The sequence below is a fragment of the Syngnathoides biaculeatus genome, chromosome 14, assembly GCF_019802595.1.
Source record: "Syngnathoides biaculeatus isolate LvHL_M chromosome 14, ASM1980259v1, whole genome shotgun sequence".
Lineage (NCBI taxonomy): Eukaryota > Metazoa > Chordata > Actinopteri > Syngnathiformes > Syngnathidae > Syngnathoides > Syngnathoides biaculeatus.
Window position 1 is genome coordinate 17,569,757 of NC_084653.1, and position 25,386 is coordinate 17,595,142.

Here is a 25,386-nt window from a genome sequence, read left to right on the forward strand (position 1 = left end):
TATAATAGAAACCACAAAATGCAACCGTTTTCGGAATATTTTGAAATGACACTTGGAGATTTCTCGCTTCAGGTTGAATTGGAGATGATTCCAGTCAACTTCTTCTGAATCTTCTCTTCATTTCTCAAAATGTTGGACCTCATTCCACATATTTTGTCCTGGTAATCCTTGATCATTTGGTCTAGTTCATAAAGTTCCGCCTTGAGAGGTTCTAACGCCCAGTCTGTCGCTCTGTGCAAGCACCAACACAAATACACAAACAACTGAATCAGTGAAAATCAATCACGAGAGGGCATTTCCAGAGAATATTTGCAATAACTTGAAAGGCTTCAACAAAGGGAGGATTTTTGTCCTTTGGCATGCGTACTCACTTCTGCTCCTGCAGCAAAGCCTGCGCGTGCTCCTTGCTCTCCTTTCGCCAGCTTTGCAGCTCTGCTTGCATGGCGTCGATGTCCTCCTGCATGTAGTCCATGATCTTCCCCAAAGGCAGCGCACTCTGACACACCGACTGGATGGACGCACGCAGCCGCTCCACCTCCCGCGTGACCAAGTCCTGCTCTTTCTTCCGGGCTTCTTCCGACAGCAGCTTCTGAATATGGAAGAAGAAAGACAGTATTTATTTTAAAAAAGAAAATAGATTAGGTACAATTTAATAAGCCTGTTTTGATTAACAAAAAAATAGATCATAACAATGCTTCAGGGGGAAGGGACAGGTGTGTGCGTGTGTATTTGTGTATTAAGAGAGTTTGTGTGGGGCCTTTAATCTTTATTTGTGGTGTTTAAATCCTTTTGCAATTTACAGGTCAAAAATGACCCATAAAACAACATTTGTACCCCAGTGGTGTACAGCACACATGGAAATAAACAAAAACAAAGCATCACTTTTTCTAACGATGGAGTCTTTTTCTAAAAATCATAAAATTTCAAGTTAAAAAAAAATTGTTTAAGGTCTTTTTTCTACAGCTAAATATGGTAGTGGGTAACTTTTGACCCGCAAGACGACACAAGGATTAAATAAAATAAATTAAATAGTCTAATTTGACTCCAGACAAAAATTAAATGTGTACCATAATTTCCGGCCTATAAGCTGCAAATTTTTTCATGTTTTCAACTCTGCGGTTTATGCGGCTAATTTGTGCATTTTTTCTAGCGGCCGCAAGGGGGTACTCGAGCGAAAAAGGTAAGAGTGGCACCAGTGGTATATATGTGCCGAGGAAGTGATTTTTACCAGTCCGGCCCGGTGCGCTAGCATGTTACTGCTGTGTCTCAGGGATTTTTACCGGTATGTTTTTTTTTTTTTTTTTTTTTTTTTTAAATCGGCCCTGTTAGCGCAGCGCTATTGTTACCGTTAGCTTTAGCATGGCGCTAGTGTGGCGGCGCTAGCGTTAAACTCTCTGTGTACCATCTTTCGTTGTAAATATCTTGTGTTTCAATCTGGGTTTCAACGTGGGCATATGCGGCTTTTACACAGCTGCGGCATGTGTAAGTACCAAATGGTATTTCCTTTGCAAATGTACTGAGTGAGGCTTATAACTAGGTGTGCTCTGTAGGCCGGGAATTGCGGTATTTTTGTACGGTGTATGTAAACTTACGGAATCTGGCTTTTTCTCTCCTCAAGAAATAAAATCGCCATTTGAAAAGCATTTTAAGTTCATTTGTGTTATATTAGTGTGTGTGTATAATATATATATATATATATATATATATATATATATATATATATATATATATAGTTATATAGTATAAATATTTTATTTATAATGTTAAACATAAAAGTGAGGACCAGTACTTTTTCACGACAGTGTACAACATATCCACCCCCCCCCCAAAAAAAAAAAAGCGATGCTGCATTTAAAGGTTTAGCATTTCAAGGCTAAAATGTCTAGCAGAAATTTCGCAAACGTACGTGTATTTATATATGAAGTGCAAACGTGTGGCTGAATTATGTTGGTCCAAGCAGGGGGAACCGGGCGGCGAAATGGCAAAGGCCTCTGGTATATGCTGATTGGTTGGGGGGTGAGGGGGTACCTTGATGACAAAAAGTAAGGGCGCCTCCCTTAAGAGGCAGCAAACCTGAGGATGTTTGCTCAGCTGGCCTCCGCCAAAAGCCTCCATACTGTCTAAAGTGTGCCTGTGCGTGTATGTGTAATGAAAAGCCAGACACACACATCCACGCAGACATAAACACGCATTTACGCAGACGCACACATCCCCCACCTGCACTCAGTCCTTGTTTATTTTAGTAACAAGCTGTGGCACCGGGGTTATTTTACTACAATATTGAGTAACAACTGACACACTTAGACCTCCTTTCAAGTTCAACTCGCGGCTCGCGTCCGTGGCTGTGCCGACACCTGCCAACGATGAGACAGCGGACATCGTGCCGGTGACATTGAGCCAAATGGCTTTTCTTGAAGCGGGGAAAGAAGAAGAAGAAAAAAAAATAACACTCAGGGCAAGGTTACGGGAATAAATGTTTGCTTTATAGAGCTGCCGCACTAGCAGAATGGACACCAAGATTATGAGTTTGACTTTTTTTTTTTTCCCCTGAATTCGAGGGTTCAAAAGCCTCAGCCCCGCGGTCCACCATCGAGGTGGGTGGCTTTGCACTGGGTGAGAACCCTGCAGCTACACAAACACTGTGGTTCCTCCAAGCTTTTGGTTTGGTGTGCCAAGTGTAGACGATACCCAGCTCTTCATTTCTTTGCTACCACAGGTTTAACTTTTTTTTTTTTGCTACAGTGTGAAAGCATGACTACTGTGGACACTTCAAAAAGGTAAAAGACTGGCTTTAGAAGAGTCTCTGAGGGTCTTTGAAAGTCTTAATTTGTAATTATCTACAACAACAGTCAGACTTCCAATCTTGGGGCCACATAATGCTGCACGGCTTGCACAGAGATAGAAAAGAGGCGGAGCTTTACAACACTTCTCAGATAGTTCAAGTGTTCAGGAGTGCTTAGACATTTGTTGTCAGGCAAGAATCATCACTTTAAATTAGATAATGCGGGGACAGACGAATTGTATCGATTTGTGAAAAAAATACAAAATTGACCTTGGACCATGATGTTCACAGATGATATTGTTATCTGCAGTGAAAGCAGGGAGCGGGGCGGAGGAACAATTAGAAAGATGGAGGTACGCACTGGAAAGGAGAGGAATGAAGATTAGCCGAAGTAAAACAGAATATATGTGCGTGAATGTGAGGGGCAGAGGAGGAAGAGTGAAGCTCCAGGGAGAAGAGAAAGCAAGGGTGGACGACTTCAAATACTTGCCGTCAACAATCCAGCGCAACGGAGAGTGTGGTAAGGAAGTGAAGAAATTGGTCCAAGCGGGGCGGAACAGTTGGCGGAAGGTGTCTGGTGTTCTATGTGACAGAAGAGTCACTGCTAGGATGAAGGGCAAAGTTCATAAAACAGTGGTGAGTCTGGCCATGATGTACGGATTAGAGACGGCGGCACTGAAGAGACAACAGGAAGCAGAACTGGAGATGGCAGAAATGAAGATGTTGAGGTTCTCGCTGGATAGGATTAGAAATGAGCTCATTAGAGGGACAGCCAAAGTTGGATGTTTTGGAGACAAGGTTCGAGAGAGCAGACTGATATGGCTTGGACAGGTTCAGAGGTGAGAGAGTGAGTATATCGGTAGAAGGTTGCTGAGGATGGAGGTGCCAGGCAAAAGAGCGAGAGGACGACTAAAGAAAAGGTTGATGGATCTGGTGAGGGAGGACACGAGGACCGTGGGTGTTAGAGAGGAGGATGCACGAGATAGGCTTAGATGGAAAAAGATGACACGCTGTGGCGACCCCTAACAGGACAAGCGGAAAGAAAAAGAAGAGCAAGAAGGGATGATACAGTTTGTTAATTTTTGGAAAAACTGATGTGCAAATAATTTCGGATTTTGGGGTGTCCCACAGGCCTGTATCACACAAGACTTGATGCGTCCACACAGAGCAGCAACCGACACCCATCTCCATGTTCGGAGGAACCAAAACAGGCTCAATATGTCGTAAACTGAACATTCTTAAAGCCGTCACTTCAGGATCATTAAGGTGTTACGTTCACAAATCAGACCGTGATCCAGAGCAGAAAGTGGAGTAAACAAGTTTTGCTTATGGAAAAGAATCAACCCCGTTCACGAGCAGTCACCTTACCGTGGTGGTGAGATTTAGAAGGAGCTAACCCGAAAGCCGCAGCTATCAATTTAGTGGTCGATCTAAGTTCCTATCCTCACCTATGATCAAAAGAACATGGTGCCCGAAAGGAGGTTCTTACGCAGGGTGTGCAGATGTGGGCGAGAAGGCCGGTCATCTGGGAGGGGCTCAGATGAGGTGGCTCGGCCATCTAATAAGTGTTTTTTGGGGCTGAACCAGGACATGCTGGAGAGACTAATTCCCCAGACTGGCTTGGGAATCCCTTGAGATCACCCCCAAAAGAGGTGTCCTGATGTGATGTCTGGGGTTTGCTGCTAAAGCTACTGCCCCCACGACCCAACCTCAGATAAGTGGAAGAAAATGGATGGAAACGGAATTAACATGATGAAGATCTTTTTTTTTTTTTTTTTTAACCATTTCAACTGTAAATTGTTTCATTCCATATTTCTTATCATTAGTCGTAGTAGTTTTTGGTAGGGGTGTCACACAATCCTACTCCCTCCTCCCCTTTTTTTTCTCTTGCAATGTTGCAGCCCTCTAAAAGACCCGCTGCGAGTCATAAGTGGCCCCAGGGCTGTAGTTAGACGCCCTGGTCTACATTGTAATTCTTCATATTTCACCAGGCAATATTTAAGCCACAAACAAAAGAGGACTGAATGTGGCATGTTTGGCCTTCATCTTGGGCATGTCGACACGGAGTCATTACGTTTTCGATAAAAAATGATGAAAAATCCAATTAAAGAGTTGCGGGGGAGTTTTTCCAGTCATACAGTTCAACACCTACTTTTCCTACAGCGAACTATCCCTTCAATATCACAACCACCGCTATTTCTTACAACTTTTTTTTTTTTTTTTTGCACTATAAATATTTCACACTAATATACAAGAAGTAAGAGTGGCAACTAGCATCTGACCAAATCACGTTTTAAACGTCAAAAGAAGTAACATGATATATTGAATCTCAGGTTCTTTTCCTAATGTGCTCCACAAATACATAAAAGGCCTGGCCCTCGATGTTTATGAAGCATTGCAGAGCAGAATATTTATTTTCTCGACAACTCTACAGCGTATTCGGACCCCTCTCCCCTCACTCTTTGGCGTTCAGCCATCCATTTGTGTGCTGCGGGGTTTATTTATATGCTACAAACCTTCATCACATCAAATTTGAGCGGGAGGGAGGGTAAAAGACAAAATTCTTGTGAAAACGCAGCTGCTCCGTGGGGTAAATTCTGTGTAAATAAAAAGGAGAATTTTGAATAAATAGACAGTGCTGCCACCGGGGGTCAAGGCAAGGCCATTCCCATCAATATACATCAAATGTCTTACTGTTTACTTGCACTGGAATAATTGAATCAGTGAGACAAATACCGTACTGTCAAGTGCGGACGGCATTTTAATTAAAGACGCGAACGTCAGTGTTTCGGCTCTGAAGTTAAAGCAGGCAGTTTCAAAAACTGTGGCAGCTGAAATTTCAAACCTGACATCCAACATGGAATAAGCAAGTTCAATATTGACATTTTTCACTGGGCACGCTCTGCCATGATTACGCGAGGAAAAATGACTCCATTAAACTGACCTCTCTGCACTTTTATGTCAGGAAGGAAGTCATTTTCGTTTCTTTACGCAGCTGACGAGGGGAGGGCTGTCCCGGGCATAACCTAAGTGGGTGCATACCTGGGCCAGTCTATCTTTGGAAACCGCACAGGATAGTCTGAGATGAGCGTGTTTTGACTCGGAAAACTGAGAAGGTTGAATTACGACAATTAGTATAAACACGACAAGGTTATTTTTACACTTGAAGACCTTTTCTATTTTGGAAACGGGGGGCTTTAGTTGGAACGTTATTTATATATACATATAAAAAAGTGATGCTCCTTGGTGTAAACATCAAACTTTTATGATGGATGATGTCAGTGTCTGTGGTAGGGGGTGGGGGTCTCTACATGAACGACAGTCCAAAACACTTCAGCCATCAGCCTTGGGGGTGGGCTAGGAAAGGATGCAGGGACCACCCAAAGCACACAACCCTTTGCCCCCACAATGCAGATGAAGCACTCACACGTACAACAAGACGATGATGCAAAAATATATACTGTACCATTTTTACTTGAACACACTTGGACAGTGAAAACACAGCACGGCTAACAACTACACTGACAGAAAATGCTGATGCGGACTTGTTTTAAAGGCCGTGTCGTCCGTTCCACCGCTATCGCCCACAAGTCTCTGCTCAAGGGACACTTTTCTCTTGCACTTCACTCTAAAGCCGCTCCAACACACTCATACTTCACTCTCACACTTATACTTCTCTTTCACACACACAAATGCATGTAGACAAAATGATGGTCCAACACCCACACAATTCATAGGACGCGGGTGTTCGATCAAAAATCTTTATCCCATTGAAAAGTTTCGACACACACAGTAGTCGTACCCACAGTGATTGTTGATTTTTCCACATCCACACTTTCTTCAATGATATTGCAGAAGGTGCGATATGCTCTGTCATTATTTATGATACCACCCACCTCAACCAACTTTTTCAAGTGGAAATATGCACATCCTGACACTCTAAACGCAGCACAACCAACACGGGTACTCAAATGTCCACATTTGGAGGACAAAGTTTAAATCCCCTACAAACTAAAGGCCAAGTTGACATTTTATCACACAAACCAGAAGTATTTTTTTCCTAGTGGTTTTTTTTTCAAGCTATTGAGCAAGCCCAGAGCTTATTTAGCTCCAGACATCTTGATGTGTGCATCAGTGGTGTGTGTGGTCCTGTGCAAAGCCACACTTGCTTGTCGGGATATTAGACCTTCGGCTTCAGTGAAGGGGAACATTTTTGTGGTTTCAAGGCAGCGTAATTGCACCTCTACATTGCGTTTGTTTACGTCTCCTCTGTGATAATAACCAGGGTTATACGGCACATTTCAAAGCTGCGCGAGCAATTACCACTCGGAGACATTTCACAAATGTCTGATTGAAGTCGTTGATAGGCCGACCATTGCCTGTGTCACACATTCATGTGTCAAAGGGCGCCCTCTTCTGGGGAAAAAAAAGAAACGTGCGAATACGCACGAGTACCTCTTTCGATTTAATGGAGGATGGCGATGACTCATAGTCTTTTTTGGTCTCAAGGATCTTTTTCACGAGTCCACCTGCATGATTAGAAATATTCATTAGACATCGTTCATCAGTGAGAGCTTTTTTCCACTAACAATTCAAAGGAAAAGGTGATGATTGGTTTAACTGAAATTTTCAGAAAAAAAAGGAAAACATGAGTGTACCATGTTTTTCATCGCTGTTGAGGTCTTGTGGAGATTCCTATTAAAAAAAAAAACACACAATGTCTTATAGCTATTGCTACGTGTGAAGTTATAAAAATTGTCAGATACAGTAACAGTGTACAGAAGATTAAAAAAAAAAAATTCCTTGCCCATGATCAAATGTTTTTGTGACATAAAAAAATGATACCAATATAAATCATTTCAAAAAGTTTTTTCCATCAATAATATGAGCTATAACAATAAAAATATATATAATATAACTAAATCTAACATGATTGGAAAAGTTATAACTGGGGATCTGGCTATGTTTAGACTTTATATCCACTATACATATATTGCATAGGTATTTGGAATTTTGTTGTGAAAGAGAACAAAAAAAAAGATCTCACTCACCAAAGACCCTAATTATGACAAACACAATAGAAATTAAATGGACGGGTGAATGACGCTAATGTTTTTGTTTTGGTTAATTATTTATTATGAACACTTGCCTTCTCTAGAGTATTTGCAGGCTCAGAGGCCGCCTCTGCCACAAGAAACTGTTCATCTTCCTCATCCTCACCATCAGACAGCTTCTTCCCTTCTCTAATGACTGACGACTTGGCACTAGAAAGCCTGTAAAAAAAAAAAAAGAAAATAAACATGTCCAGATGGTTGCCGTATTGTAACCACCAGGGTCCAAGTGTTTGTCCACTTCTAAGACAATTAAAAGAAAACTCAAACATATTATGGGATGGCTCAATGAATGGAAATTCTGCATAAAACAAAAATAACCACAAAAACCACACCTCTCACTTGGGACCCCATCAGTGAAGCTCTCCTGTTTCTTGACTCGAGGAGGAGCTGGACGAGCACTGCTGGGCCGCGCCATTTGCTTACTGCTTCACAAAGAAATGAGCATTAATTCTACTGGATTAATTAAGATGGTGAATTTGCTATTGATAATTTAAAAAATAGCTTTCTGGGAGGTGCACTGAGCTTTTAAAATAATTGATCAGAGCCTTTCGTTTGATTAAAAAAAACAAACAAAAAAAGAACATTCACAGTATTCTATCCTGCATACAAAATAAACGAAGCATAACGGATTATTTTTTTTAAATGAATACATTTTAAAACACTCCCTGTTTGGAGTTGGGTTTTTTTTTTAAATAGAAATAATGTAGATGTCTGGTACGTTATGTTCATTCTTATACATTGTTTTGTTCTTCTTTATCAGATGATCTTTCATTGAAAGTGTTGAAGTGACCATTTCTGTTGTTACTACAGACCTGGATGTAATTTCAGATGGAAATGAAGGACCTGCAGCATCTCCACTTTCCTTGGGAGCGTCAGCATCTGTGAAAGGCCAATGGCTGATGTTGAGCTCATGATATGCCTTATCAATATTGGCAACTTATCACATATAGTCAATTTTCCTCAGGGATCCAAGTACCGTAATTTCCGCCCTATAAGGCCCAACTTTTTTCACATGCTTTCAACCCTGCAGTTTATGGAATGATGCGGCTAATTTTTGCATTTTTTTTAACGGCTGCAAGGGGGCACTCAAGCGGAAAAAGTAAGAGTGAGACCAGTGGAATATATATGCCGAGGAAGTGACTTTTACCGTCCAGCCCTGTTAGTGCTGAGCTAGCATGTTACTGCCGTGTCTCAGTGATTTTTACCGGTATGTTTTTTTTTTTTAACTGGCCTTGTTAGCACGGCGGCTCGCGTTAGCGCGGTGGCACCAGCGTTAAACTCTCTGTGTACCATCTTTCTTTGTAAATATCTCATGTTTCAATGTGGGCACTTGCGACTTTTACACAGCTGTGGCGTATGTATGTACCAAATGGTATTTCCTACTGGGTGAGGCTTGTAGCTAGGTGTGCTCTGTATGCCGGGAATTACGGTATTCTGATTATTGTTTGGGGTTATTCGACTGCATGCTAGGCCACTCAAACATGATGACGATGATAAACCATTTTGTACAAGCTCAATTTATATAGTTTTTGAATATTCTGGTAACGTTTAATGATCGAACAATAGCATGTCAAATTGAGCATAAAACATTATTATTATTAACGTTATTGTCCATATTGCCAGCAACCCCATAGGAGTCTGGTCTTAAAACAGAACCACTTACCCCCCTCACTGTCAGATTCATCTGTCAAAACAAAAAAGAGAAAAGGTTGGTTAAAACCAACTTGGTCAAAATACTGAAGTAAACAAATGAAATAAACAAGTAATCCTGAAAAGGTTTTCAAGTCATTAACTACAGAGTGAAACAAACGTAAACGTTCTAAAGTAAAATGTTTTTCACGAGGGGACGGAAGCTTACCCTGCCCAGTAATTCGAGGTTTCCTCCTTTGTCCTTTGGCAGAAGAAGGCCGAGGTATTCTTGCTGGACTACCGGACTGTGGGATGGTCTACAGGAAACACAAAGAAATACCCGCTTTATCATTATCTGGAATGCAGACCTTGCTTTTTTTTTTTTTTGTAGGGATAAGGATGCATTACAAGTTCTGCAAATTGTAGGCCAAAAAAACCCCGTTAAATTTCGTGTCAAATTGACCTTATTAAAACAAAAAATAAAAGACTGAGGCCCCGTAGCTCAGTGGTTAGAGCACTGGTTTGGTAAACCAGAGGTTGTGTGTTCGTATCCCACTGGGGCCTCCACTCCCAGAGAAGTATTGCGTCCGGAAGGGCATCCGGCATAAAAATTGTGCCAAACATATATATGCATTCATCTGAGATGACACGCTGTGGCGACGCCGAAAGAAACAGAAAAAAAAAGATGGTCTTGTTATTATTATATAGTGTTGTGAAAGAGTAGTCCGCCTACCCCCTTCACAAATTCTCAAGATTTTACCAAGCTTCCTCAGTTTAACAGCTGAGCTCAAACAACCAAATAATGTTTTCAAATACTCCTTGTATTTATTGATTTATTTTTATTCACAGTGCTGACACTTCCAGAATGACACAAAAGAACCCAGGACAACATCTTAAGAACTGCAGAGGAACTCTTTGTTCTATTAAGGTCAGTCAGTGATCATCACTCAACAATAAGAGACTGAGCAAAATTGGCATACATGGCAGAATTCTAAGGCGAAAATTCATCTCTGCTCATGTTACCTTTGCATAAAAATAAATCTGAATGATTCCCAATACTTTTTGGAGAATATTCTGTGGAATGAGTTGTGCGTCTTGTTACATCTGACATAAACTTTAACAGATTTTCATTAAAAAAGAATGTTCATTTCATTGCTTTTAGTGAACTGCTGCATGTAAAGATATTGAAACAAATCTACATAGAGTGAACGCCCTGTGGCTTATGTTCCAGAACACAAAAAATAAGATTTGCATCCTGGAGAGACTACCATAATTTCTGTCCGAAAGCCGCGACTTTTTTCACACGCTTTCAACCCTGCGGCTTATGCAGTGATACAGCTAATTTGTGCATTTTTTCTAACGGCCGCAAGGGGGCACCCAAGCGGAAAAGGTAAGAGTGACACCAGAGGAATATATGTGCCGCGGAAGTGACTTTTACCGGTATTTTTTTTTTTTTAAACCGGCCCCGTTAGTGCTGGGCTAGCTTGTTGTGTTACTGCCGCATCTCAGTGATTTTTACCAATATGGTTTTTTTTTTTAACCTGCCCTGTTGGCGCCACGCTAGCATTATCGCCGCGCTAGCGTGTTTTGGCTGTGTTACTGCCGCGTCTCAGTAATTTAGGTATGTTTTTTTTTAACCGGCTCTGTTAGTGCTGTGCAGCTGCCGCGGCTGTTTTTTACCGGTATGTTTTTTTTTTAAACCAGCCCTGTTTGTGCTACCGTGTTGTTGCTATGGTAAGCTAAGGTAAGGTATTAAAACTTTGAAAACTCTGTCTACCATCTTCTTTGTAAATATATTGTGTTTCAATGTGGGTTTCAATGTGGGCACTTGCAGCTTTTACACAGGTGTGGCCTATGTATGTACCAAATGGTATTTCCTTTACAGTGCGCTCTGTCGGCCGGAAATTACGGTACTTGTTTAAAAAGTATTGCGCAATTATGAAAAACCACAAGATAGAGGGACCTTGAGGCATGAACTGCAATACAGCGGGGTTTACCGTATATAGGTTAATTCAAATAAAAGAAGAGCGAAAACAAAGTTTGGGTCATTTTAAACTGCAACATACCAGGCGGTGCCAAAATAACATTGCGGTGATGGAGTGAGGGACATTTTTTGACAATCAGTTACCTGATTTTCAACTTTCTCTGCAGGCTGTACAAAACAAAATATGAAGATAAATGGTAGTATAGTTTCCAAACAAACACCAAAAGAGCCACACTATTCAGGCCTACATGTTTACTAATTGTTGAAAAACTGAATACCTCATCAGCTGGCTCTTGTTCCTTCCAAGAATACGTGGTGAAGTAATAGAGAGAAAAATTCTTACTAACAACATCAAATAAAACAAAAAAAGCAAAATGTCACATTTTGTGAACAATTTTGAAGGATAGAACTTACAGCTGGTATAGGTTTGGCTGTTTTTCTGGCCTCTTCCTCTGTGTTTTTTTGTTGTATTTCTGGTATTCTATCCTGGATACAGAAGTTCATTATTTTAAATAGAAAAAACATATTGGTACCGTTAACAATTGGAGTTTTCGTGCTATACCTTGCGGTTACTCTCTCTCTCTTCACTTCTGTTCTTGTCCTCTTTGTCTTTGTCTCGTTCTTGTCGTTTGTCCTTGCTTCTTTCATGGTCTCTTTGAGAATCTCGCTCTCTGATTCTCTCGCTCTCTCGACTCTTGTCTTTCTCTCTTTGGTGGTCTTTATCCTTCTCCTTGTTTCTGTCTTTTCCTCTGCCTTTGTCTCGATCCTTGTCTCGCGCTCGCTCGCGGCTCTTGTCTTGGTCTCCGTCTTTGGCGTGGTCCTGTTCACGCCGGTGGTTCTTGCCGGAACGCTCCCCGTCACGGCGGTGGTCTCGGTCGCCATCTCGACGATTTCTCTCTGGCTCTCTGGCCTGATCCGAGGCCTTGTCTTCTCTGCTCCCGCTGCGCTCGATCTTCTTCTTCTCCTGAATTACCAACATTAATTTTCAAAATTGAATGATATTGACAGACACTTGACTTACACTACTACTAAATATTACCTCTCTTTCCAATGTCTGATGTTCACGTCCCTCTCGATTTTCTTTGTCTTGGGACTTAGATGTGGTCTTAGTTTTCAAGTCCACCTTCTCTCCAGACAGTACTCGTTTCACTGCATCCTCACTGGACAACTGTGGATAAAGTAACAGTCACTGTGATTTGACACTTGCGACTCTGCGCAGTCAAGCACGAAAAATCCCGTGCGTAAAATTTGTTACGAGTTGAAATAGATATTGAAAAACATGCACGTTATATTAGTTCACCATGTGCTAAGTTAAATATCTCAAGCCTTTATTTGCATCACTGTTGATGGTAATGGCAGAAAGACATCAGAAAAACATCAGAATATTGTGAAAATTAAAATAAAAAATGTTGGCTCTCATCTTCCAAATCTTCTCAGCTGATTATTGCAAAACAATTTAAATGTTCTCAGTCTTCTTTAAGTTTCAGAATCACTGGGGAGACTGCTGACTTGACAGTTGTGCAAAAAAAAAAAAAAAAAAAAAAAAAAAAAAAAAAACACCTTTCAGAAGGAGAAATGTTTCAATTCCAAAAAAAAGGCTGGATGCTCACAGAACACTACACCAAAGTACTTGAACAGAGTATTAAGAGGAAGGGGCAAATGTGGCCGGAAAAGACGTACAAGCGACAGCATGGATGACACTCCCTTAAGAAGATGGTCAAGCAACACCGATTCAGAAATCTGAGGGTAGTATATAAGGACATAAGGAGTGGACTGAGGCTGGTGTCAGTGCATCAAGAACAACCACACACAGACGTCTGCATGACATGAGCTACAGGTGCAGAATTCCATGAGTTAAGCCATTTGAACCAAAAACAACATCAGAAGCACCTCTGCTGGGCTGAAGAGAAAAAGTACTGGCCTGTTGCTTATTGTCAAGTCAAGCCAAGTCCTCATCTCACATGAAAGTACATTTTGTCTTTCATTTGGAAATTTAGGTCACATAGTCTGAAGGAAAACTGGAGACATACAAAGGTCAAGCATCTTAAAGTCGAGTGTGACGGTCAGTAATGCTTGAGGGTGCCATATCCTTTGCTGTTGTGGGTCCATTGTCCACCTGTTCACAAGTCTACAGTCAAGGCAGCTGTCTGCTTGGAAATTTTAGAGCAGTGCATGCTTCCCGCTGCTGACAATTTCATTTTCCAGCAAGATTTGGCACCCACGACACAGTGGTCTGACTGGTTAGAACATTCGCCTCACAGTTCTGAGGGCCTGGGATCAAATCCCGGGCCCCGCCTGTGTGGGGTCTGTATGTTCTCCCCGTGCCTGCGTGGGTTTTCACTGGCCACTCTGGTTTCCTCCTACATCCCAAAAACATCGGTGGCAGGTTAATTGAAGAACAGAAATTACCCATAGGTGTGAATGCAAGTGCGAACTGTTGTTTCTTTACATGTGCCTTGCGATTGGCTGGCAAGCAGTTCAGGGTGTACCGCCTCCTGGCTGAAGATACCAGGGATAGGCTGCAGCACTCCTGCGACCCTTGTGAGGCTCAGAGGCTGAGATAATGGCTGGATGGATTTGGCACTTCCCCGCAATGTCAAAAGTACCAATAGTTGGTTTAATAACCATGAAATACCAGTACCAGTTGCCCGAATTTAACCCGATTGTAAATTGACGGGGTATTGTCAAGAGGAAGGTGAGGGAACAGAAATCCCAAAATGCAGAATATCTGAAGGCAAATATTAAATATATGAAAAATATCAAAAACCTGGGCTAGAATTGTGCTAAAGGCTGATCACCTCCATGCCATGCAACTTTGATGTTGTAATTTAGGCAAAAGGAGGCTCAACAACTAGAAAACAACTACAGTACCCATTCCCTAAGTACCAAAATACCTACGTGTCCACCCACTCTTGGGTTTAATTAAAAGACTTTACAGTTCTCCCCGAGGTGGCTGTTAAGGACGCAGTTCAAAAACATTCATACAACCAATGACAAATGAGGTGTGTGTTATGATACTAAATGAATGAACCTTATTGAGGCAGCATTTGGCAATAGCCTGCAGCAGCTCGTTGGTCTTCTCGGGTTCGTGGCCAGCGACAATACGCGTCGGCTTTGCTGCGAGGGCCTCGCCACTGACGAGCATCACGACATCTATTGCTTTCTGAAGGAAGGCGATCTTAGTCTCTTTGTCCTAGAGCACAAGGAAGAAAAATTCATTGGTGAACATGAAAGTAGTGTATACATTGCACACTACTCATGATGGTCTACATTTAACAGGATAAAAGTGCTGCAGCTGTCAAATCTTTTCAGGTTTGAGTATTCTACCGAACAGGTAGTAGCACGGAAATTGATTTCACATGAATTGATAAAATTTTCCTGTCAGGTGCAGGTATTATTTTGTCCACTTGGGTCACCGTTCTCGCATCCCACACTATATAATCTCTGTTATTTGAGTGTGTGTGGCTTTAAAATGTAAGACCTGACCTGGTCACTGAGGAAGGAGTCAACCAGCTTACAGTATAGCGTTGCACTGGCTGTTAACTAGCGAACTGTTGGCCAGTTTCCTTGTTAAGCGCTTCAGCAGGAGTTGCGGTTGTAGCAGTTCATATAGGAATGTGCTTGTTACCCGTTTATTTCTTATCATTGATTTTTTTTTAATAAATTGATTGAAAATGGATTTGTGTCCCGTGTCTATCCTTGACTACTTCTGAGGGCAGTGCAACACGTTTTAACTTGAGTGGTAGGTTCAGAGTAAACTAGCTAACCTTGCGTTGGGAATAATAGAAGTGCAGCTTTGTAATCCAGTTTTGTTTTGTAGTAGACAGAGTGCACTTTGTTTCCTATGTAAAACGTGAAATGATCCCAAATATTGGACATTGTATATTACAGAGTATTTCCTCCTGGCTCACCACCATTATGCCAAGGCAATTTGCGCTTGTCTGTCTCTGTGTGCCCTGCGATTGGCTGGAAGCCAGTTCAGGGTGTACCCCCCACCCGCTCGATGACAGCTGGGATAAACTCCAGCACTCCCCGCGACCCTCTTGAGGATAAATGGTGAAGAAAATGGATGGATGGTTTGGACCACTACTCCATGACTTTAATTTGTCAAAATTGTGATTGAAGATTTTTGAATGTATGTAAAATAAGATCTGAATAAGCCGCGACTTTTTTCACACGCTTTCAACCCTGCGGCTAATTTGTGCATTTTTTGTAACGGCCGCAAGGGGGCACTCGAGCGGAAAAGGTAAGACTGAGACCGGTGGAATATATGTGCTGAGGAAGTGACTTTTACCCGGCCCTGTTAGCACTGCACTAGCGTGTTGCTGCTGTGCTACTGGCATGCCTCAGTGATAGTTACCAGTAAGTTTAATTTTAACCGGCCCTGTTAGCACAGCGATAGCATTAGCACCAGCGTTTAAGGCTCATGTTAAACCTTCCTGTGTACCGTCTTTCTTTGTAAATATTTCGTGTTTCAATGTGGGCACTTGCGGCTTTTATACAGCTGCGGCGTATATATGTACCAGATAGTATTTACTTTACAAATGTACTCAGTGAGGCTTGTAACCAGGTGCACTATGTAGACCGGGAATTACGGTAACTGATATTGGGTTTCTACCACCTGTAACACCTTTGAACTCAGCCGACTGTGTCACAGTGAGACGCGAGCCGCCATTTACATGTACTGTAACGTGAGAATACCCTCCGTTCCGTTGATCAAGTTATCTCCTGGGGAGTACATTGCTCCGCCAGAAGGCTTCAAACACAATAATCTAAAATCAAAAGGTAAGTGAAAATACATTAAATGTGTGACAGACCAAGACAAGGCTCACAGTTAAAATAATTTTTTTTAAAGACCAAAGTTTTGCTCCAAATAAAGTTTGGGGATACAAATAGGTGGGAAAACAACCTTACCTTTACATTATCCGACTTTAATTCACTGTCTTTATACAGCCCCTTCATGAAACCAGTGGTTCTGATGATCTGAAAGTGAAGAGAATAAATGGGATGGTATTTTCCTGTGCTTTGGGGGGAGTGTCAGTCTCTTATCAAGCAAGATGCCTGGAAACTCTTAAATTGTTTAATATGATACCTTTAAAGTGGTTGCAAATGGTGCCACATTGTGATTTATAAATCATACATAGATGAATGCAGGTGCAGTGAAATTTAACGCTCATTAAGAGAAAATGTTTAAGTGTCACTATTTAGAACAGAAAATTTTAATCACTGTGCTTGACACTGGTGTTGTGTACCGCTAGATCTTGGGAAATCTTTGGATCTAATGGTATAGATATGGATTTATGAGTAAAAGCACTAAATGCTGTGTTTTTAGCACCCTTACATTCTACTGAGGTCAACACAACAAACTAAAAATAAATACCTTTAAATAATGCTCAGCTTCAGCTGCTTTAAGAATATGAAGTTGTCAAGGATGTACTTTTTTGCTTATATTCAGGGTCAAACATGAAGCAGTTAGCCAGTCCGACACCTTGCTCATTGCTGCTGTCAGTATGGCTGGAGCATATTTTTAGTTCATCCATGGATGAAAGCAACGATACCATCAGCCTACATTTGCATGTTAATATTTGGACAAACTAATTTATATACACACAGTACTAGAAACCAAATCGGACACTTGAAAATTCCCTGCTAGGCAACTTGCAAATGGAAAACATTTATTGCCCACTCTTTTACAGTGTTTAATATTATTATTAACTACCACAAGTTCACTTCTCAACATGTTGCAAATTTATGTATGGTCTGTGCTTCCAAGCAGCAAACACCGTGGCCAGATCACCTTAAATAATCTGGCTGCTACACGAGAAAAGACCAGCTGAGCCATCTAGTTTTACGACACATTCTATTAAAATGTTGAGCACTTTAAATGTTAATTTATTATGCTTGCATCATGTTCATGTTTTCACAAAAGGAAAACAATTCCCCAAGAGGAAGCACTTATGATTTGTTCAAGTAATGTATCAGTATCATTGTGGTGGTTGATGCAAGTTAATGTTTGGAAAGAAGTTCCAAAGCTTTTTTTGGTATCAGGAGAGGAAAAAGTTGCGAAACGTTTTGGCATCAGGAGAAATAAAGTTTTTTTTTCTATAAACAATCGGTTTTAAAAAAATGGATTGTAAACTGTATTTTAGTGGCAAAAAATTGTTTTTTAAGTCCTTGTCATCGACCTTAAACCTTTTTTTTTCGGCAGCACCCACATTTCCCGGAAAAGAGGATTGCACAAATGTGTTTCTTAACAACTGTACAGATAACATTTTTGGACGACCACGGCCGTTCAATCCCCAATTCTTAACCAATGAATATAGTGTTACTAATGAGTTGTTATCATGCATAATTTCAAAGTAGCTGGCTGAGGTCAACTGTTGCTTCCGCGAAGCGCTCCAGTCTAGAATCGCTTGACGACAACGTTGTTTACATTGTGTCAATGGCAACGGGACTACAAAACCCAGCGCACACAATAACAATCGCTTTGCTTGCTAATGCATCGCAAAAGTTCACCGATAATTTTCCCAAAATTGCAGTCTCCACACTGCTAGCGGAATTCAAGTGGTAGGCTAGCGAGCTAATACTTTTCTCTAAACTGGCGAGCAGACTGGCTCAGTTGCCATGGTGGCCATTTTCAGATGTGCGACTAGAAACGACATGAGCGTTATCTTGTATAAAACGTCAGCTTTCGTCAGTAAACATGACCGCAAAGGTCTCACCTCACTAAAGATGTCGTGCAGGTAACGAAACGGTGGTTTGCTCAGCAGTTTTTCAGTCAGCGGTGGTTTCTTTATCACCTTTCCGAGCGCGTCTTGCGTCTTTTTTACAACTGCCGCATTCATTGCAACCGATTTTTAAAGGCTAAAATTAAAGAAAAAAAGAAGTAGAAAGGTCGAAAACTATCTTAGACATAAATAAATCAGCCTGAGTCGCCGCTTTTTTAAATCGCAAATAGGATAAAAATTCGCGCATGCGTACTGTGGAGGAAGACTCGCTCGTGCGCCTCTTCTTCTTCTACAGACAATTTTGGTAGTTTGTATTCACGATGTTGTTTAACACTACCACCTGCCGCCACCAATGGCAACTACAGCCCAATACGGTTAACGACACTTTCTTACACGTTTTTCTAATACTCATAAAATGTAAATGGGGAAACTCGAGGCTAATATAGCTGTATGGCAACTAATAAAAATTGCAGTTCATTTCATTGTATATCTGACTTTCACAATTTCATCCAAGAATTATTAACTTCCCGTTTTTCAAATCATTCATAATAGATTACAGTGTGGTTAAACTGGCACTCTTCAGCGAAGATATGAAGTGACATCATCATCTGAATCATGACATTAGCCAACATCAGTGTGACGTCATAAAGTCCAAATAGTTATTTCCACTGCTCCTTGACAGTTTATATGTTCCCGAGATGATCTTTATATACGACTAGTTAATACATACTCACCCTCAATAAAATAATAATAACTACAGCTATATTTTTTAAATCATATAATATCTGTGGAATAACTATGAACGGTCTAATTGTGAAAAAGACACAGAGTACTCTGGGCAAAGTGATAAAGAAACCTGCTCTCACCGAAAAACTGCTCAGCAAGCCACCGTTTCGATACCTGCACGACATTTTTACGGAGGTAAGAATTACAGTAAATGCCGTTGAAAGCCATTTAGCAAACTTCACAGTCAACTGACGTAAGGCTCGTGCAATTAGTTTTGAATACTTTGTTGATACATCAAAAACCGAATGCTTTCTGTTGGACGTCATTTTTTACTGACCAAAGCGACAACATTGTACATTGGTTCAATACTAAATGATCGTTAGGTGGCGCTGTTGTTTCGCATAAGGCTGGATGGAACATGGTTGGGGTATCTGCGGTATTGGCGTCTGTCCATCAATCCACTCATCAGCGAATGAATGAATGGATGGTTGCAGTTTTGCACAGAAACAATACATATTTTTCGATTATATTGTGGCCAAGTTGATACTTCCTCTCCACCTTCAGATCATCAGAACTACCGGTTTTATGAAAGGCTTGTACAAAGAGTACGAATTGAAGTCAGAATGCATCAAGGTAAAGTGAACAAAACCTCCCAAAACCTTCCTGGCGGGCACTAAAGTAGCATTTCTAATTTGTAGGACAAGGAGATGAAGATGGCGTTCCTTCAGAAAGCAATAGACGTCGTGGTACTCGTGACCGGAGAGCCCCTCGCCGTGAGACCGGCACAGATTGTTGCTGGACACGAACCCGAAAAGACAAACGAGCTGCTGCAGGCGATCGCCAAGTGCTGCCTCAACAAGGTTTGGGAAATCACCGCCACTTCTTGGACTCCTTGTAAATGTCCAATGTCCAACATTCGCAGTTATGGACATAACATTGTTGACATCTCTTAACTTCGCTGGTGTCAAACTCAAGGCCCGGGGGCCAGATCTGGCCCACCACATGATTTTGCATGGCCTGCGAAGGCAAATCATAGGTGTCAACTTCTATGATTCTTGTGAAAATCTGTCCCAAAATTCCTAATTGAAACATGATAACATTGATATATTAAGCATTTTTGCATTACCAAACATGAACAATGATTGAAACTTGATTTCTGATTCTAAAACTAAATACGACGAGGCGATTACAGATTTTTATGGTTTCACAGTCGTAACGGCCCTCTTGAGGGAAAGCGTGACTACAAAAATTAGTTTGACAGCCCTGCTTAACGTGATCCACAGATTTCCAGTAAAGAAGCAGTGAAGAGAGTTCTCGCGGGAGAGAGGTTGGACGTGCGAGCCAAGGAGAGCGCGTTGAAATCCCAAGACAAGGACGCCGTGGATGGACGCGAACCTCAGCCGGACAGAGAGGTCAGTGGCTCCCGTTGATTAGTCATAAAAAGTGGAGGCGGTGAAACGTCCACGTTCCTCACGTCAACATGCAAAACGGGAAAATTCCAACTAGGGTTCCAACTTGGCTTGGCCCGAGCACTCCTGCAACCCTCGTGAAGATAAGCGGCTCAGATACATAAAATTATATGCACGTCTTCAACATTCACAGTCTGGAGTAGAGGAGGATTTTTTTTTATTTTACAATATGTGAAACTTTTTCAGGAGAAAAAGATGGTCGAACACAGCGAGTGCAGGGTGGAGAAGGAGCGAGAGCAGCCCAGAGAGCAGGAGAGGCCACGTCGAGACGCTCACGACAGAGAACGTTCTGCCAAGAACCACCGGCGGGAACAGGAGACCCCTAAAGATGTTGAGCAAGACAAGTGTCGCAAACGCGAGCGGGACAGAGATCACGACGACGCGCAGGCCAACGAGCGGGAGAGGGACAAAGATCAGGAGAAGGAAAGCGGCAAGAGGGAAAAAGTGAAAAGCACGGAGAGTGAGAGACACAAGCCCAGTGTGTCGCAGAACCAAAGTCCGACCAGAACGAGTCAGCCGTCTTCCGCCAGAGGGCAAAGATGGAAAAACACTCTTGGAGGTACATGTTCCATTTGCCGCAAATCCATGTTCGTGTATGCTAATATCAACCTCATTTTCATGGCTCGGTGTGGAAACGATGCGCGACTTTAGCGAGTTGATGTTTTCCATCGCGATTATTTGCTTCATTCGGTTGTGGAAACTAACATTAGTTTTTTTTCCCCTCCTCTGTCAACAGATGAATCAGACGGTGAAGGCAGTAAGTGGTTCTCTTTTACGAGCGCAATTGGATCCCGACATTTGCTGTGAGAATGCTCAGTTTTACCCGACATTGTCAAAGCTGCTTTTCGAGATGATTTTCTAAAAATTATTATTATTCGGCCGATAAATTTATCACCTTACAGGGGCTGGAAAAAGATCCAAAGCACAGCACTTTTTACTTTTTAGTGACGATGTATGATTTTTTGGGGTCCTCCACGTGACACCCAAAAGGAAAGTTACAACAACAACAAAATTATCCAGTGAAACCATCTTCAATATTATTTTTTTCCCACCGATTGACAGATAATTGGGCAAATTCCAGAAAAAAAAAACTTCGACTCGGTGATTTGTTCAAGTGACCCATAAGAAGCAGAACTGAAAACTGCAGTGTGCTGAATATACTTTTTTGTTATTTTGTGTTTTCAAGTTTTCGGACTGCTTTAATATCTCTGGAGTTAATATTTTGGTTACTTAATACGCAATGATTACGTCTACTGGATACCTGTTTGTACAGAAATTGAGGTTTTCTTCAGATTTTGGTAAATATAAGGATTTTGGACTTGGGGCATATTGGATTTTCAAATTGGATCATATTTCACTTTTGTCCACAAGTGAGGTGCTGTCATTTTCAAGTTCATCGGTTAGATTTTGGTCAGTATCATCTCGGTTGCCTGAAACAAAAGAAGAAAAACTGGGATCGGAAAAGCGCAATGGTGGGCCAAGTCCAAACAAAGCTCAAATCGATCAATATTTAATGAAAGATAATTAACTTTAATTTACACTCATGCACTTCACTAATATGAGGCCCCGTAGCTCAGTGGTTAGAGCACTGGTTTGGTAAACCAGGGGTTGTGGGTTCGTATCCCAATGGGGCCTCCACTCCCTGAGAAGGGTTGCGTCAGGAAGGGCATCCGGCGTAAAAATTGTGCCAAACATATGTGCGTTCATCTGAGATGACACGCTGTGGCGACCCCGAAAGGGACAAGCCGAAAGAAACATACTTACTATGCACTCAAGCTACAACCAGTCACTCACATTTGAAAAATGTACAGGTGTGGTCAGTCATGCCCGCATATATAAAGTTACGTGTGTGTGTTCTGGTTGTAATTATGAGTGTACCCCTTTAAGAGCGGAGGGGGTAAACTAGGAAGTAGAAGTAGGCTGAGCAGCATGTCGTTGTTATAGACCGTGTTGCTTCCGTGTTAAAAAAGAAAACAAAAAAAAAAAGTCTTCAGACTGTGGTTCACTGTGCTGGATCGGTTTTCATGTGCAGAGTGTGCGATTGCGCAGTGGCGCAGCTTAGAGGGAACATTGGTCAAGACTACACAAAATATGGCGTCTTTCAATATCTATGTATTAATACTTGTAACAAATTTTACGCGCTTGATTTTTGGTGCTAGATTGTGCAGATTTGCGAGTGCAATGGCACGCGGGCGCATATGCGCCTGTCAAATCACAGTGACTGTAAAACCTTACTTATTATGAGTCATCAAAATCTGCTGACTATTTCAAAGACTGCCCGAAGAGCATGCGAGGCCCGGGTCACCAGAAGTATTGGTCCGTGCAAGCGTATCTAATGAAATCCCCATCAAGTACATCATTGGTGTTTTTCACAGATATTCAGAAGGCGCAGATTGCCCTGAACAAGGAAAGTGGAGACGCTGCCGTTTCCTCACTTTCCTCCGACGTGCCCTCCAGGTCTGTAGCGACAACACCAAAGTTCCGATTCGGAATCAAACCAGTTGAATTAATGCATCTTATGTCGTGCGGCAGTAACCGCACAGTGCGACCCAGCAGCGCTCGTCCGGCTCCCCCTCGAGTCAAGAAACAGGAAAGCTTCTCCGACGGGGTTCCGGCTGAGAGGTGGATTTTGTTTTTCTCATCGTTATTCTTCAAACAGAGTCAAGACCTGCAAGGAACAATCATGTTCCCGATGTTGAAAAGATACACGTACATCTCATAGTGTGAATTGCTTCTCCATTGCAGGCTTTCTAGTGCCAAGTCTTCAGTCATCAGAGAGGGGAAGAAGCTGTCTGCCGATGACGACGAGGAAGACGAGCAGTTTCTTGTGGCAGAGGCCGCCCCTGAACCTGCAGATCCTGCAGACACCGTAAGTGATGAGAACACCTCGTTGACCGAAGCGGAACGTTAACGTTAGCCATCCATACGTCTCGATTGTCTTCATTCGGGTCTTGGGCATTTCTGCTGATTTTGCTCAAAGGGGCAGGGAACACACCCTGGACTGAAACAACCATTCAGACTCACATGCACACCGATGCGCAATTGACAGTCTTCAATCAAAGTGAAACGTACAAAGGGGAAAAGTTGGCATCATTTCGTGTTTTTTTTCTGTTACAGGAATCTACACAAGAGGTCAGCACAGAAGAAAAACATGGTACATTTTTATTTTGGTTCCTATCCATTAAAATAACTCATTTGTATCAAATTGTTTGCAGAATCTCACTTGTTGAGCAAATGTTTTAAATCAACGCAGGTGGACTTGTGAAAAAGATCCTCGAGACCAAAAAAGACTACGAGTCGTCACCATGCTTCAATAAATCGAATGAGGTACTCATTCTGTTCATTTGATTTTATTTGTGTCTAACGCTCAAGTGGCCTCTAACACGTTTGTGAAATGTACCCAATGAAATTTCCCAATAAGAACACCAGGGGCCACGAGTCGGTTTGTGTGCCAAGCAAAGTAAGCGAGCTCGATTCCCCCCGTTGTGTCACCCTCGTCCATATTCAGAAGCTGGTGTCGGAGGAAGCCCGGAAGAAAGAGCAGGACTTGGTCACGCGGGAGATAGAGCGGCTGCGTGCGTCCATCCAGTCGGTGTGTCAGAGCGCTCTGCCTTTGGGGAAGATCATGGACTACGTGCAGGAGGACATCGACGCCATGCAAGCGGAGCTGCAAAGCTGGCGGAAGGAAAACAAGGAACATGCGCAGGTTTTGCTGCAGGAGCAGAAGTAAGTATGAAGGCCACCATTTTTCCTTCTCATGTTTGGAATCTCACATTTTAAAAAAATCAAACCTTAGTGTGTTTTTGTCTGTTGATGCTTTTTACAGAGTGACCGACCAGGCAGTCGAACCTCTCAAGGCAGAACTGGGAGAGCTCGACCAGCAGATGAAAGATTACCAGGACAAAATTTGTGCTGTGAGGTCCAACATATTAATGAATGAAGAGAACATCCAGAAGAAGTTAGCTGCGATTATTTCTTCCAGATTCTGAAAAGGGGAAAAGTCAACCTGTACTTGAAATGAACATTTTTTGTTGCTTCAGTCTTTTTATTACGCTTGCCTTCATTCCTTAAATTGAAGCCTATTCTATCTGATTTTGGACAAAAGAAGCTGGGTACACCCTGGACTAGTCACCGGGACACATACGGTATCGTGAAAAAGTATTTATTGGTAAATTTTGGGAGGCCTATTTTCCCCACTTTCGTTTTTAAAATCATCAGACAAATCCAAATATCAAACATACAAAACGTCACACCTAGAGGTTTGCTTTGCACACTGAGAACCGGATCGCCACAGGGCCGCGTGCCAAGCCCCCTCCTGTAATGTATCTTCACCTTTGACTGCAGCCAAGTCCGTAATAATAACTTAATCGTCAAATTCGCCAACGACAACAGTGGTCGGGCTGAGTTATCAAAGGGAGATGAGCCAGCCTACAGAGGTGAGGTCCCGAAGCCGACAAGCTGGTGTTCGGACAATCTGGCACTGAACACTGCTAAGACAAAGGAGCTCATTATGGACTTCAGGAGGAACAGAACCAACTCCACTCTTCATTATCAGCGAATGTGTGGAGAGAGTCTGTACATTCAGGTTCCTGGGAGTCCTGATCTTTGAGTACCTCTCCTGGACAGACAACATCTCACCGGCCATCAAGAAAGTTCAACAGCGTCTCCACTTTCTGAGAGTCCTCGGGGAAAAAACCTGGACACGAAGTTGAAGCTGGCCTTGGAGAGCCTGCTGACATACTGCCTCTCCATCTGGTACAGGAGGACAATTATTGCATGATTTATAATGACAGGAAATGCCATTTTATTGTATTTTCATTGCTCAATGACTATCCTCACTTGTTTTTTTTTATGTCCTAAATGTATGTTTTGCCATCATTTGCTGTTATACAGAGTGGCCCCAACAGCTGCAGACAAATTCCTTTTGTGTCTTGCAACATTATTGGCCAATAAA

General features: G+C 42.0%; 2 protein-coding genes across 4 annotated transcripts; one reads left to right on the forward strand and one right to left on the reverse strand.

Annotated features, from left to right (window-relative positions):
- Positions 1-57: 57 nt before the first annotated feature.
- Positions 58-18,365, reverse strand: traf3ip1 (TNF receptor-associated factor 3 interacting protein 1). Its single transcript, XM_061841407.1, has 17 exons — positions 18,232-18,365; positions 16,424-16,492; positions 14,541-14,702; positions 12,549-12,677; positions 12,072-12,473; positions 11,924-11,995; positions 11,788-11,808; positions 11,654-11,677; positions 9,755-9,842; positions 9,560-9,580; positions 8,709-8,775; positions 8,229-8,318; positions 7,932-8,055; positions 7,441-7,477; positions 7,238-7,311; positions 372-589; positions 58-231 (listed from the first exon to the last, which is right to left on the reverse strand). Exons 1-17 carry the CDS (start codon positions 18,352-18,354, stop codon positions 69-71), a joined length of 1,884 nt encoding a protein of 627 aa, XP_061697391.1. The 5' UTR covers positions 18,355-18,365; the 3' UTR covers positions 58-68.
- On the forward strand, positions 16,990-25,386 carry LOC133512106 (TRAF3-interacting protein 1-like). Of its 3 annotated transcripts, none has more exons than XM_061841410.1 (13): positions 16,990-18,076; positions 19,528-19,596; positions 19,662-19,823; positions 20,247-20,375; positions 20,619-20,991; positions 21,169-21,189; positions 22,808-22,889; positions 22,965-23,054; positions 23,178-23,301; positions 23,550-23,586; positions 23,686-23,759; positions 23,941-24,158; positions 24,229-25,386. In XM_061841410.1, exons 2-13 carry the CDS (start codon positions 19,549-19,551, stop codon positions 24,419-24,421), a joined length of 1,551 nt encoding a protein of 516 aa, XP_061697394.1. In that variant the 5' UTR covers positions 16,990-18,076; positions 19,528-19,548; the 3' UTR covers positions 24,422-25,386. The 3 variants fall into 3 exon arrangements, with proteins under 3 accessions (XP_061697394.1, XP_061697392.1, XP_061697393.1); XM_061841408.1 differs by lacking the exon at positions 16,990-18,076 and adding an exon at positions 19,025-19,158; XM_061841409.1 differs by lacking the exon at positions 16,990-18,076 and adding an exon at positions 19,025-19,158 and having other exon boundaries at positions 24,259-25,386.

Excerpts from the sequence above, each read along its gene's own strand:
- LOC133512106 (XM_061841408.1), top strand. The coding sequence starts at position 19,036 with ATGAACGGTCTAATTGTGAAAAAGACACAGAGTACTCTGGGCAAAGTG. Across the intron at positions 19,597-19,661 it reads TGAAGTCAGAATGCATCAAG|GACAAGGAGATGAAGATGGC; the intron begins GTAAAGTGAACA and ends TCTAATTTGTAG. Across the intron at positions 22,890-22,964 it reads TCCTCCGACGTGCCCTCCAG|TAACCGCACAGTGCGACCCA; the intron begins GTCTGTAGCGAC and ends GTCGTGCGGCAG.
- traf3ip1 (XM_061841407.1), bottom strand. The coding sequence starts at position 18,354 with ATGAATGCGGCAGTTGTAAAAAAGACGCAAGACGCGCTCGGAAAGGTG. Across the intron at positions 11,996-12,071 it reads AGAGAGAGAGTAACCGCAAG|GATAGAATACCAGAAATACA; the intron begins GTATAGCACGAA and ends TTCTGTATCCAG. Across the intron at positions 7,478-7,931 it reads CTGCAAATACTCTAGAGAAG|GAATCTCCACAAGACCTCAA; the intron begins GCAAGTGTTCAT and ends TTTTTTTAATAG.